This window comes from Salmo salar, chromosome 02, assembly GCF_965601325.2.
Source record: "Salmo salar chromosome 02, fSalSal1, whole genome shotgun sequence".
In the NCBI taxonomy this organism is placed as follows: domain Eukaryota; kingdom Metazoa; phylum Chordata; class Actinopteri; order Salmoniformes; family Salmonidae; genus Salmo; species Salmo salar.
The window spans coordinates 16,940,505-16,958,367 of record NC_138292.1 but is presented as its reverse complement, the minus strand read 5'-3'; the positions used below and the strand labels follow the sequence as shown (position 1 = coordinate 16,958,367).

At 51.6% G+C, this 17,863-nt stretch overlaps 2 protein-coding genes across 5 annotated transcripts in view; one reads left to right on the top strand and one right to left on the bottom strand.

Moving 5' to 3' along the window:
* The window catches only part of LOC106576002 (disintegrin and metalloproteinase domain-containing protein 22), a 107,386-nt gene that overhangs the window by 22,247 nt on the left and 67,276 nt on the right, over positions 1-17,863 (bottom strand). For both annotated transcript variants that reach the window (XM_045698510.2, XM_045698520.2), the window contains exons 7-11: positions 7,629-7,698; positions 7,148-7,224; positions 6,795-6,869; positions 6,569-6,640; positions 5,320-5,486 (exon numbers count right to left, since the gene is read on the bottom strand). In XM_045698510.2, the coding sequence (XP_045554466.2) occupies positions 5,320-5,486; positions 6,569-6,640; positions 6,795-6,869; positions 7,148-7,224; positions 7,629-7,698 (461 nt within the window). The remainder of the gene's footprint in view (positions 1-5,319; positions 5,487-6,568; positions 6,641-6,794; positions 6,870-7,147; positions 7,225-7,628; positions 7,699-17,863) is intronic.
* LOC106576019 (claudin-12) lies at positions 7,879-11,363 on the top strand. Of its 3 annotated transcripts, none has more exons than XM_014152818.3 (3): positions 7,879-8,029; positions 8,978-9,238; positions 9,402-11,363. In XM_014152818.3, exons 2-3 carry the CDS (start codon positions 9,020-9,022, stop codon positions 10,053-10,055), a joined length of 873 nt encoding a protein of 290 aa, XP_014008293.1. In that variant the 5' UTR covers positions 7,879-8,029; positions 8,978-9,019; the 3' UTR covers positions 10,056-11,363. The 3 variants fall into 3 exon arrangements, with proteins under 3 accessions (XP_014008293.1, XP_014008313.1, XP_014008303.1); XM_014152838.3 differs by having other exon boundaries at positions 7,888-8,029; positions 8,983-9,238; XM_014152828.3 differs by lacking the exon at positions 7,879-8,029 and adding an exon at positions 8,053-8,298.

The window sequence follows — 17,863 nt, the reverse complement described above, 5'->3', positions numbered from 1 at the left end:
CCCATACCACCCCCTCTCCCCCCCACACAGAGACAGACAGAACCCCTAACCCCCTCTCCTCCACCCCACACAGAGACAGACAGAACCCATACCACCCCCTCTCCCCCACCCCACACAGAGACAGACAGAACCCCTAACCCCCTCTCCCCCACCCCACACAGAGACAGACATAACCCATACCACCCCCTCTCCTCCACCCCACACAGAGACAGACAGAACCCATACCACCCCCTCTCCTCCACCCCACACAGAGACAGACAGAACCCATACCACCCCCTCTCCTCCACCCCACACAGAGACACACAGAACCCATACCACCCCCTCTCCCCCACCCCACACAGAGACAGACAGAACCCATACCACCCCCTCTCCCCCACCCCACACAGAGACAGACAGAACCCACACCACCCCCTCTCCCCCACCCCACACAGAGACAGACAGAACCCATACCACCCCCTCTCCTCCACCCCACACAGAGACAGACAGAACCCACACTACCCCCTCTCCCCCACCCCACACAGAGACAGACAGAACCCATACCACCCCCTCTCCCCCACCCCACACAGAGACAGACAGAACCCATACCACCCCCTCTCCCCCCCCACACAGAGACAGACAGAACCCCTAACCCCCTCTCCCCCCCAACCAAGAGACAGACAGAACCCATACCACCCTCTCTCCCCCACCCCACACAGAGACAGACAGAACCCATACCACCCCCTCTCCCCCCCCCACACAGAGACAGACAGAACCCCTAACCCCCTCTCCCCCCCAACCAAGAGACAGACAGAACCCATACCACCCCCTCTCCCCCACCCCACACAGAGACAGACATAACCCATACCACCCCCTCTCCTCCACCCCACACAGAGACAGACAGAACCCATACCACCCCCTCTCCTCCACCCCACACAGAGACAGACAGAACCCATACCACCCCCTCTCCTCCACCCCACACAGAGACAGACAGAACCCACACTACCCCCTCTCCCCCACCCCACACAGAGACAGACAGAACCCATACCACCCCCTCTCCCCCACCCCACACAGAGACAGACAGAACCCATACCACCCCCTCTCCCCCACCCCACACAGAGACAGACAGAACCCATACCACTCCCTCTCCTCCACCCCACACAGAGACAGACAGAACCCATACCACCCCCTCTCCCCATCCCACACAGAGACAGACAGAACCCATACCACCCCCCCTCCTCCACCCCACACAGAGACAGACAGAACCCATACCACCCCCTCTCCCCCACCCCAAACAGAGACAGACAGAACCCATACCACTACCTCTCCCCCACCCCACACAGAGACAGACAGAACCCATACCACCCCCTCTCCCCCACCCCACACAGAGACAGACAGAACCCATACCACCCCCTCTCCCCCACCACACACAGAGACAGACAGAACCCATACCACCCCCTCTCCCCCACCCCACACAGAGACAGACAGAACCCATACCACCCCCTCTCCCCCGCCCCACACAGAGACAGACAGAACCCCCAACCCCCTCTCCCCCACCCCACATAGAGACAGACAGAACCCCTAACCCCCTCTCCCCCACCCCACACAGAGACAGACAGAAACCATACCACCCCCTCTCCTCCACCCCACACAGAGACTGACAGAACCCATACCACCCCCTCTCCCCCACCCCACACAGAGACAGACAGAACCCATACCACCCCCTCTCCCCCACCCCACACAGAGACAGACAGAACCCATACCACCCCCTCTTCCCCACCCCACACAGAGACAGACAGAACCCATACCACCCCCTCTCCCCCACCCCACATAGAGACAGACAGAACCCCCAACCCCTCTCCCCCACCCCACACAGAGACAGACAGAACCCATACCACCCCCTCTCCCCCACCCCACACAGAGACAGACAGAACCCATACCCCCCCCCCCCCCACACAGAGACAGACAGAACCCATACCACCCCCTCTACCCCACCCCACACAGAGACAGACAGAACCCCTAACCCCCTCTCCTCCACCCCACACAGAGACAGACAGAACCCATACCACCCCCTCTCCCCCACCCCACACAGAGACAGACAGAACCCATACCACCCCCTCTCCCCCACCCCACAGAGACAGACAGAACCCATACCACCCCCTCTCCCCCACCCCACACAGAGACAGACAGAACCCACACCACCCCCTCTCCCCCACCCCACACAGAGACAGACAGAACCCATACCACCCCCTCTCCTCCACCCCACACAGAGACAGACAGAACCCATACCACCCCCTCTCCTCCACCCCACACAGAGACAGACAGAACCCACACTACCCACCCTCCCACCCCACACAGAGACAGACAGAACCCATACCACCCCCTCTCCTCCACCCCACACAGAGACAGACAGAACCCATACCACCCCCTCTCCCCCACCCCACACAGAGACAGACAGAACCCATACCACCCCCTCTCCCCCCCACACAGAGACAGACAGAACCCCTAACCCCCTCTCCCCCCCAACCAAGAGACAGACAGAACCCATACCACCCTCTCTCCCCCACCCCACACAGAGACAGACAGAACCCCTAACCCCCTCTCCCCCACCCCACACAGAGACAGACATAACCCATACCACCCCCTCTCCTCCACCCCACACAGAGACAGACAGAACCCATACCACCCCCTCTCCTCCACCCCACACAGAGACAGACAGAACCCATACCACCCCCTCTCCTCCACCCCACACAGAGACACACAGAACCCATACCACCCCCTCTCCCCCACCCCACACAGAGACAGACAGAACCCATACCACCCCCTCTCCCCCACCCCACACAGAGACAGACAGAACCCATACCACCCTCTCTCCCCCACCCCACACAGAGACAGACATAACCCATACCACCCCCTCTCCTCCACCCCACACAGAGACAGACAGAACCCATACCACCCCCTCTCCTCCACCCCACACAGAGACAGACAGAACCCATACCACCCCCTCTCCTCCACCCCACACAGAGACACACAGAACCCATACCACCCCCTCTCCCCCACCCCACACAGAGACAGACAGAACCCATACCACCCCCTCTCCCCCACCCCACACAGAGACAGACAGAACCCATACCACCCCCTCTCCCCCACCCCACACAGAGACAGACAGAACCCACACTACCCCCTCTCCCCCACCCCACACAGAGACAGACAGAACCCACACCACCCCCTCTCCCCCACCCCACACAGAGACAGACAGAACCCATACCACCCCCTCTCCTCCACCCCACACAGAGACAGACAGAACCCACACTACCCCCTCTCCCCCACCCCACACAGAGACAGACAGAACCCATACCACCCCCTCTCCCCCACCCCACACAGAGACAGACAGAACCCATACCACCCCCTCTCCCCCCCCACACAGAGACAGACAGAACCCCTAACCCCCTCTCCCCCCCAACCAAGAGACAGACAGAACCCATACCACCCTCTCTCCCCCACCCCACACAGAGACAGACAGACAGAACCCCTAACCCCCTCTCCCCCACCCCACACAGAGACAGACATAACCCATACCACCCCCTCTCCTCCACCCCACACAGAGACAGACAGAACCCATACCACCCCCTCTCCTCCACCCCACACAGAGACAGACAGAACCCATACCACCCCCTCTCCTCCACCCCACACAGAGACAGACAGAACCCATACCACCCCCTCTCCTCCACCCCACACAGAGACAGACAGAACCCACACTACCCCCTCTCCCCCACCCCACACAGAGACAGACAGAACCCATACCACCCCCTCTCCCCCACCCCACACAGAGACAGACAGAACCCATACCACCCCCTCTCCCCCACCCCACACAGAGACAGACAGAACCCATACCACCCCCTCTCCCCCCCACACAGAGACAGACAGAACCCATACCACTCCCTCTCCTCCACCCCACACAGAGACAGACAGAACCCACACTACCCCCTCTCCCCCACCCCACACAGAGACAGACAGAACCCATACCACCCCCTCTCCCCCACCCCACACAGAGACAGACAGAACCCATACCACCCCCTCTCCCCCACCCCACACAGAGACAGACAGAACCCATACCACCCCCTCTCCCCCCCACACAGAGACAGACAGAACCCATACCACTCCCTCTCCTCCACCCCACACAGAGACAGACAGAACCCATACCACCCCCTCTCCCCATCCCACACAGAGACAGACAGAACCCATACCACCCCCTCTCCTCCACCCCACACAGAGACAGACAGAACCCATACCACCCCCTCTCCTCCACCCCACACAGAGACAGACAGAACCCATACCACCCCCTCTCCCCCACCCCACACAGAGACAGACAGAACCCATACCACCCCCTCTCCTCCACCCCACACAGAGACAGACAGAACCCATACCACCCCCTCTCCCCCACCCCAAACAGAGACAGACAGAACCCATACCACTACCTCTCCCCCACCCCACACAGAGACAGACAGAACCCATACCACCCCCTCTCCCCCACCCCACACAGAGACAGACAGAACCCATACCACCCCCTCTCCCCCACCACACACAGAGACAGACAGAACCCATACCACCCCCTCTCCCCCACCCCACACAGAGACAGACAGAACCCATACCACCCCCTCTCCCCCACCCCACACAGAGACAGACAGAACCCCCAACCCCCTCTCCCCCACCCCACATAGAGACAGACAGAACCCCTAACCCCCTCTCCCCCACCCCACACAGAGACAGACAGAAACCATACCACCCCCTCTCCTCCACCCCACACAGAGACTGACAGAACCCATACCACCCCCTCTCCCCCACCCCACACAGAGACAGACAGAACCCATACCACCCCCTCTCCCCCACCCCACACAGAGACAGACAGAACCCATACCACCCCCTCTTCCCCACCCCACACAGAGACAGACAGAACCCATACCACCCCCTCTCCCCCACCCCACACAGAGACAGACAGAACCCATACCACCCCCTCTCCCCCACCCCACACAGAGACAGACAGAACCCATACCCCCCCCCAACACAGAGACAGACAGAACCCATACCCCCCCCCCACACAGAGACAGACAGAACCCATACCACCCCCTCTACCCCACCCCACACAGAGACAGACAGAACCCATACCACCCCCTCTCCTCCACCCCACACAGAGACAGACAGAACCCATACCACCCCCTCTCCCCCACCCCACACAGAGACAGACAGAACCCATACCAACCCCTCTCCCCCACCCCACACAGAGACAGACAGAACCCATACCACCCCCTCTCCCCCACCCCACACAGAGACAGACAGGCTTACGAGAAAAGATGCACGGAGTCACACTTCTCCTTGATGAAGTCTCGTCTGTACTTCATGAACTCCCTCAAGGTCACCATGGGGTCGTCGTCGATGTTGAACCGGTTGTCAGCCGCCCACGTCTCCATGGCAACCAGCACGATGCGGGTGTTGAGCTGCTCCTTGAAGATCTGGGAAGGGAGGGTAACATCAGAACACCAAACATCAGACCAACAGAACAGCTGCAGGAAATACGGTGCTGTCTGTCTCTTGAGAGTTGACTGACATCAAAACATTTCCTCAAACTACTTCAATGACCTAAATGACTTTGAAAGCTGACTGAGATCTAATGAAAACATCCATTCCAAACAGACTTATGTCTGGGGGGATAACAACAAATAATGCTAGTGTTTGTGATTCTAATCTGAGCAGCTTATGAGAACACTGCTCCGTGGCCAGACAGAATCAACAGAGGCTAATAGTCTCTTCAAAGGACACAATGTGGACGAGTGGCACAGTGAGAGAACATGTTTGCCTGAATAGGATGAAAATCTATTAAACAACCTGTTTGACTGCCCAGATAAACAGTGGAGACGGTGAGGGGAGGGAGGAAAGGACACCTGTAAAGACGGATTGATTTAGCTGAATTCCAGCAGTAGTCTCACATGGACAGAGATGGAGAGGGGAGAAAGGAGAGGATTGATGGAGGAGAGGAAGGGAGGGGATGATTGTTGTTTGTTTTTAGGCTCAGGTGCACAGAGAGGAGCGAGGGATGGACTGAGGAGAGGGAGGGTACAGGAAGGGTCACTGTTGTCTGTATTTAGGCCTGTCTGTTTGTCTGTTTGTGGTTGCACAGTAAGCCAAGAACATTGCATTAAATCAACAATGCACAGTGGACAGGGACGCTTTCAGTTCTATTCTTAAAACAAAAAATCTATCAAACACACACCATTCCCTATATAGCATCCTTTTTGTGTCATCACTAAATCTCAAGGGTATGCAAACAGATATGACCAGCCTATCAGCTTTCAAATGTGACCCTGTTCCTCTGCAACGGGCCTATCAGATTTCAGCAGCACAGCAGACAGATGGGGCTGAGGAGACCAGTTATCGTTGCAGACGGTGACACTGAAGATTCCGCCCTTGATCGGTCGAGATTCTAAAGACCAGATGAGTCTACTGTCTCTAGGCTCATGTAGCTCATGGAGGCCAGATAGCCACTGCTAGCTGACAAAATATCCAATACCAAAAATATTATGTTTAGGTAACTTACCATATCAGCCATATTGACCACAGACTTAGCGTAGTTATTCGTCTGACCAACAGAGAGACGATGCTTTTTATACTAGAGAGAGAGAGAGAGAGAGAGAGAGAGAGAGAGAGAGAGAGAGAGAGAGATATTCAGCCTTATACCTGAACCCCTAGCTTCTTTAATGGGGGTAACATCAGTGAAAGAAAGAGCACACACACACAAACACACACAGACAGACTGCTCTCACCATCAGATGGTCATTGATCACCATCAGCTCGATGTACTTGGTCTCCTCGGCCACACTGCCTCCAACCCGTGGGGCCTACGAGAGCAACACAGAGCAGACTGTAAGCTTCAATGGATCTAACACACAGACACACACACACACACACACACACACACACACACACACACACACACACACACACACACACACACACACACACACACACACACACACACACACACACACACAGAGAACTCAAGATGAGTCCTTTCTCAGCATTCCTTCCCCAGTTACAGTAAATTATGACTCATCCATAACTGTGACCATAAGGATGGTAGGAGGAAAACCTGGGGCATTCCACAGTTTTCACTCACCTGTCTCTTCTTCCTCCGGTGGATGACCTTTGACCCAGGAAATGGAGGGCTGGGGAAAGGAGGCTCTGGGAGGTCAACTGGGGAAAAACAAAAACAAAGGAGGGTTAGTGTATTATTGTTTGTTAGCGTATAGGGCGATAACATTCACTATAACATTCTCCACATCTAACAGTAACCAAGCTATGCATTTACATTACATTTACATTACATTTTAGTCATTTAGCAGACGCTCTTATCCAGAGCGACTTACAGTAGTGAATGCATACATTTCATTAAAAAAAATATTATGTTTACTCAGGCTTATGTGTTTCTGTAGGCCTAAGGCTCTGATACTGGATATTAGTTCAGCTGCAACTCATGGTAAGCAATCAGATTTTGTGGCCAAAACTAACAGTTTTGCAATATTTATTTCATTTATTAGTTTTCCAATAGTTTGTTTAATTGAATCCACCCCTCATAACTCTTACAGCAGATACCTTACCATTAGGAAGGAAGTAAGCTGCTGCCTCTTGTCCTGCTGATTTATAGATCATGTGGATCTGGACATCACCCTGCAAGACATTAGAAAGAAAGGTGGAGGGTCATTATTCATTATTTTCTCTCCTTTTTTTGTATATATTTTTTTTAATCATCCAACCATGTATATTCATATAAATTGAATAAAGTGCGCTGTCTGTCATCAGCAACCACACAGACCCAGGCCAGTACAATGTGAATATGAACGCGCGGGTGAAGTTACATTCTCTTGACAACCACGGGGACGCGCAAGAAGCGAGTGCGCTACGGACGGGAAACCGCTCCTTGGAACTGAAAAACTCAACAACAATTTGGAATGGCTGCGATTTCTCCCTAATAAACGCGTTAACGTTACAAAAATCAAAGGTATGAAGTTCGACCTCTCTTTTTCAGAGTCAGCTGAGCTTCTGTGAGCTCTAGCGTTTAGCTAGCTAGTCCCATCTTTTTGACAATCCAGGGCGCAACAGGTTTCTAGCTAACGTTAGCTAGCTGATGCTAACTTATTATTAGCTAGCTTGTCAGCTGGTTAATGATTGCTAGGTTGTATCAACATAGTTTGAACAACTGCATGTAGAAGACATCACAGCTAAATTACATATCCACAACTTCACAAGCATACGGGGAGAACAACTAAAGTAAGTTAGTAGGCTAACTAGCTAATTGAATGATAGCTATCTAATTAGCTAACTGACTACACACATTCACTACTGAATTCTTATTACGTGTCTGTCATGTTATGCCAGTCTGCTCAGTAGAACATCCACACAGTAAGTTAACGTTATATTCTAGCGCTGTAAACATAGTGAGCAAGTTACACATTGGTAAATAACTGGTTCTACTTTGAGACAATTGAGTTTACTGCATTACGGCGCAACAACCATTGTCAACGGTAGTAAAGGGTAGACCAGTCTATTGTCCATTGTTTTTCTGGACAGCCCCTGTTGTGGAGTAGTACTGCAGTACTTGCCTAATAGGCTTAGTTTGTAAGTGTCTGAGTTCCAATGAAATGAGAGCATTGTTTTCAGTCATGCAGATTCTAGGTCAACTGTGTTAGTGAATAGGAACATATAAGGGGTTTGCCTGTAGCTGGGTCACCTCCCTCAGTGGCGTAAACTTTGATGCTGTTTTCAAGAGTACAGTGTAATGCTATGGATTGTTGTCAAGCAGAAAGGTCTCCCTGCCATGCAGGATAGGAAATGCTCTGTCACATATTTATATTCAGAAGTAAACAGGCCTCTAAATCTGGATGACCAGTTCATCTGACTGAGTACTGTTCTCCCTCTCTCGTTTTCCCTTTTTCTCTTTATCCAAAAGAACAGGAAGTCCTGTTGACATCACTTCCTGTCTGCGGCGGCCATGTCGTGCCGGGACATCCACGCCACCAATGCCTTCTCCTTCATCATCGCCTTCATCTCCGTGGGCGGCATCGCTGTGGCGGCGCTGATCCCACAGTGGCGAGTGACACGACTTGTCACCTTCAACAAAAACGCCAAGAACATCAGCGTCTATGACGGCCTGTGGGCCAAGTGTGTGAAACAAGATGGCTACTCTGGCTGCTACTACTATGACTCAGAGGTACGGGTCTGATGATCGCACAATCATAAGGACATACAGCATCCCATATTCCCCCCATATGGTGCACTGCCAAATAGGGCTCTAAAGTAGTGCACTATACAGGAAACAGGGTGCCATTTGAGATTTGCATAAATCATTTCTCATTTATTCCTTCTCCCCACAGTGGTATTCTAAAGTGGACCAGTTGGACCTGAGACTGCTCCAGTTCTGCCTGCCGACTGGGCTACTGTTTGGCTCCCTGGCCCTGGTGCTGTGTATGGCAGGCATGTCTAAGACCTGCTGCTGCTCTGATAAGGCTGAGACAGACATCAAGAGTACCCGCTGTCTGGTCAACAGCGCAGGCTGCCACCTAGTGGCTGGGATGTTCCTGTTCCTGGGCGGTGCTATCGCCCTGGCGCCCTCCGTGTGGTTCCTGTTCCGGACCAAGGAGATGAACATCAAGTACGACCGCATCTTCTCAGACGGGTTCGCGGTCTACGGGGCCATCGGCTGTTCCGGCGGCCTCATGCTCGCCGCCCTGCTGATGTTCATGTGGTACTGCATGTGTAAGAAGCTACCCTCTCCCTTCTGGCTGCCTCTACCCACACTCCCTAACTCCCTCTCCACCCAGCCCCTCACAGCCAATGGGTACCCCCCCTCCCCCGTCTACGGCCCCCCTCAGACCTTCCCTCCACAGGGGTACGTCCCCACTGTGATGGATGCCCAGCCCTACGCTCCCTCCCAGGGCTACCCTCAGAGCGTAGGCCACCGCTACTCCACACGCTCACGCATGTCTGGCATAGAGATAGACATCCCTGTTCTAACACAAGGCCTCTGAGGGAGGGAGGGCTGCTGCAAGAACACTGAGTCCTGGTTCCATTTAGCTGTCCTGTCTCCTGTAAAGGGTGTGTACTGTTAGTGCAATATAAATGAAGGATATGACTGTTGGTCAGTCTGCACTAGAAATACAACTCTGCATCACTCGACCAAGCACTGCACTGTTAGACACAGTTTAATATGCTGGCTCCACATCTGGTGAAAGGACACCAGAGATGCCCCATAATGATGTCTGAATTCACTGTTACGTTTTGATTGAAAACAATATTTTCTAATCGCACCTATTTGTACATCTCTTCTTAATGTAAATCTGCTTGAAACCTCATAGCATTTCTACATTGTGTATATTGTGTTCACTAATGTTTCAACTGCTAAGAAATGAACTAAACTGTACTTTAACCGTGAGGTAACTTGATGTAGTGAGGTAAAAGGGAGTGACATTGACTGTGATTGCTTTGATGTGCCTGTTGTTTTAATGTGTTGGTCTGTGAAGAAACACTACTGCTGTGCCTTGTTCAGAACAGCCATATTACATTGCTTAGTTATCCTGTGTGTGTTGTATTAATACTGTAACATGTTTCTTTTGTTGTGCTAGTTTTATACACATGCTGTTTTTGGGCGTTGGAGATGTTATAATATGCTGTAACGTGAGATGACGTGGGAATGTCGAAATGACTCTCATACTATTTACCCATCAACAGTACAGCAGTGGCTCTAAGGCCATTACTTTTTATATGTAGACATAAATTAGATCATTTTGTATCTAATTCACATCATGATGCCACCGTATATCAATCAAATGTATAGATGACATCAGCAGATGTCACAGTGCTATATCATGAAGGTAGTTGTTGATCTGTCTCCTTTGTTAAGGTGCCTGGGAGATATGATTGAAGCAGAACACATACTGCTCCTCTGTGGCTCTGTCTGCTACTCAGACCAAAGGAACGTCAAAATGACCATCTTATTTTAGCTCCGGTACACTGCCATCATCTGTCGCCTGTTCTTTTTGTCAAATTGTAAGAGTCTACACTGAGCTGTGTCAGCAAACGTTGAGCTACTCTTGTTTCCACTTCATTCATCCACTACTGGGCTCCCGAGTGGCGCAGCGGTCTAAGGCAATGCATCTCAGTGCTAGAGGTGTCACTACAGACCCTGGTTCGATTCCAGGCTGTATCTCCATGATTGGGAGTCCATAGGGCGGCGCACAATTGGCCCAGCGTTGTCCGGGGTAGGCCGTCATTGTAAATAAGAATGTGTTCTTCACTGACTTGCCTAGTTAAATAAAAATAAACTGTCATTGATTTCACATGAAGGGGAGGGGGGCTCACTACACTGTAACATCACATTCCATTGGCTGTGCTGGTTCTAAAATGGTAGAACACTGACTGAATGCACTGGGCTTCTTATGATTCTACAATCTAGAGAAAGGATTCTGTGATTTATGTTGCATTCTATCCCTAAACACTAGTTTTGACCAAACTGTCCTCTAACTCGTGTGTTGACTTAATCTTAAATACCCATTGTATCAGTCATAACATATCCGACATGCTCTCTCTGTTGCAGTACTGCATGTACAGTCTAATGTTCTTATCTCTATGGAAAATATCTTTGTTCACCAGACTTTTTTCTAAAAATGTTTATCTAAAACTATCAGTGTTCCTCGTCACGGCCGATGATGACTAATACTGGTGTCACAGTACCACCAGAGATGTATTTACCGTACTTAACATGATTAACAGGGCCAGAGAAAGGCCACACTAAAATGAGTCACCTGTTTGCAGTGATTCTGAGTGAATGTATTAGTTGGAGTCATTTAGCCGGGCGTGCTGTGATTTGAACTGGGTGAAACTGTTCAGCCAAACGGCTGAGAGACAGAGAGGGCTGGTTGAGATGGAGCTGGGTTTATCTGGCAGGCAGATTGGATTACAAGCAGCAGGGTAATGGGTTGTTTCCGGTCCTCAGGGTTAGTGCTGTGTCAGCTGGTTATTGCTCCACTTTGGCACTTTATTGATCAGTCAGAGTAGTGATTAATGGGCTGTAAGGTCTGTTCACCTGGCTTCCCAGCAGGACATCCCAATAGTATCCTCGCCTTGATCTGCACTGATAAGTAGGGCTGGATTGGTCCCTGTAACTCACCCAATGAGTTGCTATTTGAAAGACGGATGGAAATGAGACATTTTGTGGCCTTCGGGAATAGAAAGTGCATTTTAAAGCATTTATTTAAAAAATCCTTTACGGGCTAATAGGCTATGATTCGTACATATTCTAGGGAGCAGTGTTGGTTGCTGGCCCATCCTATTTACACAGTCAGCGACACATAGTGGCACAGTACATGGAAATATAGGGCCTAGAAAAACCTGACAGCACTTTTTAATTTCAGTTTTTCTCACCAGGTCAGTTTGTTATTATTGTTTGATTCAGAGACGGTGATGACAGCATGCTGCCTCGTCTCTGACTGAGAGACACACGCACGCACGCACGCACGCACACACACACACACACACACATACACAGCCTTGTCTGACCCCATGAAGTCCGCTGTCACATCTTGGAGTGACAGACGCGACAGACAGTGAACCGTGAGCGTTAGCAACCCGCTGAGAGGCTAGCTGTCACTGAAGGCTGAGGACACCAAAGGATTTCTGACACTGCAAGGTCCACTAAGAACTGTTCCCTGGCTACACTGTGTACCAAGACAGACATATTGTTCTGGTAATCCTGGCTACACTCTGAACCAAGACAGACATATTGTTCTGATAACACTGGCTACACTCTGTACCAAGACAGACATATTGTTCTGTTAACCCTGGCTAAACTCTGAACCAAGACAGACATATTGTTCTGATAACACTGGCTACACTCTGTACCAAGACAGACATATTGTTCTGTTAACCCTGGCTACACTCTGAACCAAGACAGACATATTGTTCTGGTAACCCTGGCTACACTCTGAACCAAGACAGACATATTGTTCTGATAACACTGGCTACACTCTGTACCAAGACAGACATATTGTTCTGTTAACCCTGGCTAAACTCTGAACCAAGACAGACATATTGTTCTGATAACACTGGCTACACTCTGTACCAAGACAGACATATTGTTCTGTTAACCCTGGCTACACTCTGAACCAAGACAGACATATTGTTCTGGTAACCCTGGCTACACTCTGAACCAAGACAGACATATTGTTCTGGTAACCCTGGCTACACTCTGAACCAAGACAGACATATTGTTCTGGTAAGGACTGAAGCAGCATGAAGAGCAGAGACAAGACTATAGTTAACATTCTGGTAGCAAAGACAATGAGGAGTTGAGAGTAGGTTTCTTCCAACCTGAGGGAGTTAGTCCCTGCCACTGATAACATGGTGTTTCCTTTAGGGACTTGGCCTGAATAGAACACTGTAATAACAGTATGAACAAACTACACCAGTACTATTTAAAACCAGTGCTAACATGTGCCTTGGGAATGGGCTTGAACCAGCAACCATGCTCTGAAGGTCTGCCATTAAGGTCCAGACCTCTTGGGAGCACTTACACGCAGGGAGGCCTAAACCCACTCAGCCTTTGTCCATAGAGAACAGCTTCCTCCACATCAGTGCAGGCAGAAACAACCAGGCAGTGAGCTATCTCTATCATCATATACAGTCTTCGATGAGTGAGCTCTCTCCATTGTGTTACAGTCTTTGATGTGTGTCACAACCCCCTAAGGACAGACACCATCTCTCATCATCCCACAGACACTCTTCACACCAAGCAGTGCTCTGTTTAATCTCACTCTTTCATGTTGCCAATGTGATTAGTGGTGGATCGCAAACCTAAATGCTGCAGTTCATGTCAATGTGATGGTAGATTTCTATACAGAACAGAACTGACAGATCAATCTGTATCATGTCTGTTCTTTATTATTCTGTTTCATGATATCTATGTATATATTAATATGCAGTTTAATTTCAGAATATGTGAGCTATGTAGAATAATGTTTTGTACACATGAATATGCCTGTTAATGTTTGGACTTTGTTAAGAAACAGTAATCTCAAATGAATGCTGTATAATGTTCTCTTGTCCAATTGTCTTTGTTTCCTGATGAATCCCTTTTTGGTGAGGTAGGATAGCAGTTTGGGGGGACAACCGCCTACAAACACACACACACACACACACTCCACGGGGTGTGTGTCGTGAGTAGGATTAGGGTCTCACACAGATGGGCTCAGATGTCCTTGGACAAAAAAACAGGCCGTGGCCTGGGTTGCTGGGGGAGACCGTATCTCTGATGAATTAATATAAAGTGTGGGGGGGGGGGGGGGGGGCAGCAGCACCCCTTTCATTCAGGCTTAGGAGTTCCAAGGATTCATCCTGTGTTCGTGTGTGTGTTGCATTAGAGTGCATGAAGGGGGTTGGCGAAAGGCCACAAAGGATCCCCCTAGTCCTCAACCCCCTTCACCACCACTACCCTCCCCTCCAAACCTGCACATTCATAGGCTATCAGCTCCACCCCCCCCCGTCTTCACACCCTCCACCCTCACCACCGCGTCTCCATCAAGCCCCATCCCCCACACCTTCCCAACTAGCCCTGGCCCCAGCACAGTCTGAGGAACTGGGTAGTCTGGGAAGTCCTGGGTACAGAGAGGGAATCCACTGAGCATCCCCATGAGATGACTGGTTCTTTGTAAGCCAGCCAATCCACCATCCAGGGCTGTTTTTGGAATGTTACATTCTGTGATGCTGATCACCACAACCTTTCTATGTGCTCTGAGTACTAACAGCCCACAGATGTACACAATCCAGACAGACACCATTACGGTGCACCCATGAAGTATCACAAGGGAGAAACAACCATGTCTATACATTCTGTTAATCATATTTCTATGCAAAGGAGAGGAGTGCCCAAACATGGAAGCTTTAATTCCCATTCCCTATATTAACATCCATCTTTTATTGAGACAGGAAGTGCAGGGTGGTGCAGGGCAGGGGGTGGCACAACCGTGAGAGCCAGACATATGGTCTTCTGTACAAAGACAACTCAGCATAATCTCCCTCCTACACATACACACACACAAACAAACACACACACACGCAAACACGCACACACACCGATTTTGCTACAGCAGGAGCATCTTGCAGAGAACCGATCCCAGAATCCCAGTCCCAACATCCTGCCCACATAGAGCCATGTTAGTCAGCCTCTTGGCTCCCTTCCTGCTGCCTGGCTCCCTGGTTCTGGTTCCTCTTGGCTCCCTTCCTGCTGCCTGGCTCCCTGGTTCTGGTTTCTCTTGGCTCCCTTCCTGCTGCCTGGCTCCCTGGTTCTGGTTCCTCTTGGCTCCCTTCCTGCTGCCTGGCTCCCTGGTTCTGGTTTCTCTTGGCTGCCTTCCTGCTGCCTGGCTCCCTGGTTCTGGTTCCTCTTGGCTCCCTTCCTGCTGCCTGGCTCCCTGGTTCTGGTTCCTCTTGGCTCCCTTCCTGCTGCCTGGCTCCCTGGTTCTGGTTTCTCTTGGCTCCCTTCCTGCTGCCTGGCTCCCTGGTTCTGGTTCATCTTGGCTCCCTTCCTGCTGCCTGGCTCCCTGGTTCTGGTTTCTCTTGGCTCCCTTCCTGCTGCCTGGCTCCCTGGTTCTGGTTTCTCTTGGCTCCCTTCCTGCTGCCTGGCTCCCTGGTTCTGGTTCATCTTGGCTCCCTTCCTGCTGCCTGGCTCCCTGGTTCTGGTTTCTCTTGGCTCCCTTCCTGCTGCCTGGCTCCCTGGTTCTGGTTCCTCTTGGCTCCCTTCCTGCTGCCTGGCTCCCTGGTTCTGGTTTCTCTTGGCTCCCTTCCTGCTGCCTGGCTCCCTGGTCCTGGCTCCTCTTGGCTGCCTTCCTACTGCCTGGCTCCCTGGTTCTGGTCCCTCTTGGCTGCCTTCCTGCTGCCTGGCTCCCTGGTTCTGGTCCCTCTTGGCTGCCTTCCTACTGCCTGGCTCCCTGGTTCTGGTTCCTCTTGGCTGCCTTCCTACTGCCTGGCTCCCTGGTTCTGGTTCCTCCTGGCTGCCTTCCTACTGCCTGGCTCCCTGGTTCTGGTTCCTCTTGGCTGCCTTCCTGCTGCCTGGCTCCCTGGTTCTGGTCCCTCTTGGCTGCCTTCCTACTGCCTGGCTCCCTGCTTCTGGTTCCTCTTGGCTGCCTTCCTGCTGCCTGGCTCCCTGGTTCTGGTCCCTCTTGGCTCCCTTCCTACTGCCTGGCTCCCTGGTTCTGGTCCCTCTTGGCTGCCTTCCTACTGCCTGGCTCCCTGGTTCTGGTTCCTCTTGGCTGCCTTCCTGCTGCCTGGCTCCCTGGTTCTGGTTCCTCTTGGCTGCCTTCCTACTGCCTGGCTCCCTGCTTCTGGTTCCTCCTGGCTGCCTTCCTACTGCCTGGCTCCCTGGTTCTGGTTCCTCCTGGCTGCCTTCCTACTGCCTGGCTTGGTGGTTCTGGTTCTGTCCAGGTCGAAGGAGGGCAGATGGATTAGCCATATGGCAGACAGGAGTAATGCCGCCACACACACACACACACACACACACACACACACACACACACACACACACACACACACACACACACACACACACACACACACACACACACACACACACACACACACACACACACACACTAACTGTCATGCCGTCTCGGTCTTATAAAAGTCACATCCAACCGGATCATATCACCAGATCAGCCAGGCGTCAGCTTGGAACCTGTTTGCTCCGCTTGCTGTTTGTGTGAACACATCTTGGGTTTTAGATGTGTCTGGGTCTACCATTATTTTGTGAAGAGCTCTGTAAACTAGATTGACTGACAGTTGTGTAAATACTTTATTCTAAAACAGACTGGCTGACAGACAGGCACACAGAGAGAGCTGTGGGGCATGTTTACCTAACACTACTGCCTGAGAGCATCTGAGAACACACACACACACACACACACACACACACACACACACACACACACACACACACACACACACACACACACACCACACACACACACACACACACACACACACACACACACACACACACACACACACACACACACAGAAGCAGGGTGAAGGAAAACACTAAAAATAAACGTAAAAAAAAAAGTCTGCTGACAGAGGGTGTACAAACAGAACACTGCAGAGAGGATGCAAGTACAGTTCTGTGTGTGTGTGTCTGTGGGTGTGTCTGTGTGTGTGTGTGTGTGTGTCTGTGGGTGTGTGTCTGTGTGTGTGTGTCTGTGTGTGTCTGTGGGTGTGTCTGTGGGTGTGTCTGTGTGTGTGTGTGTGTGTGTCTGTGGGTGTGTCTGTGGGTGTGTCTGTGTGTGTGTGGGTGTGTCTGTGGGTGTGTCTGTGGGTGTGTCTGTGGGTGTGGGTGAGTGTGTGTGAGTATCAAACTTGGCATGCAGGGCAGGGAGGCCACTACTTGATCTTTCCAGCAGGCATCTGTGTGTATGTGTGACAAGCCTCTTAGAATGAACTGCACACCAAGCAGACTGTCAGAGAGAGAGTAGCCCCAAGAAGGCAGGCGTATCAGCAGCTCTAAGCCCAGAAACTAACTGACAGCCGACACTGGGCTTGAGAGCAGCACAGCATGGCCTTTTCCTGGAGCCAGGATGCTAACGGCTAACAACTTATAGATGCCACACTGTGTGTGTGTCTAGCAGAGCGCTGCAGAGATTTAAGAGATCTTGGAGTGCAATTTTCCCTCGTTCTCCCACTCACTCCCTTGCTTCAATAATTCCGTCTCTCCAGGAAGACTACAGAGGAATGACAGAGGGAGAGAAGGAGTGGAGGAGGAGAGGAAGATAGGGAGGGAAGGATGATGGAGGCTGCT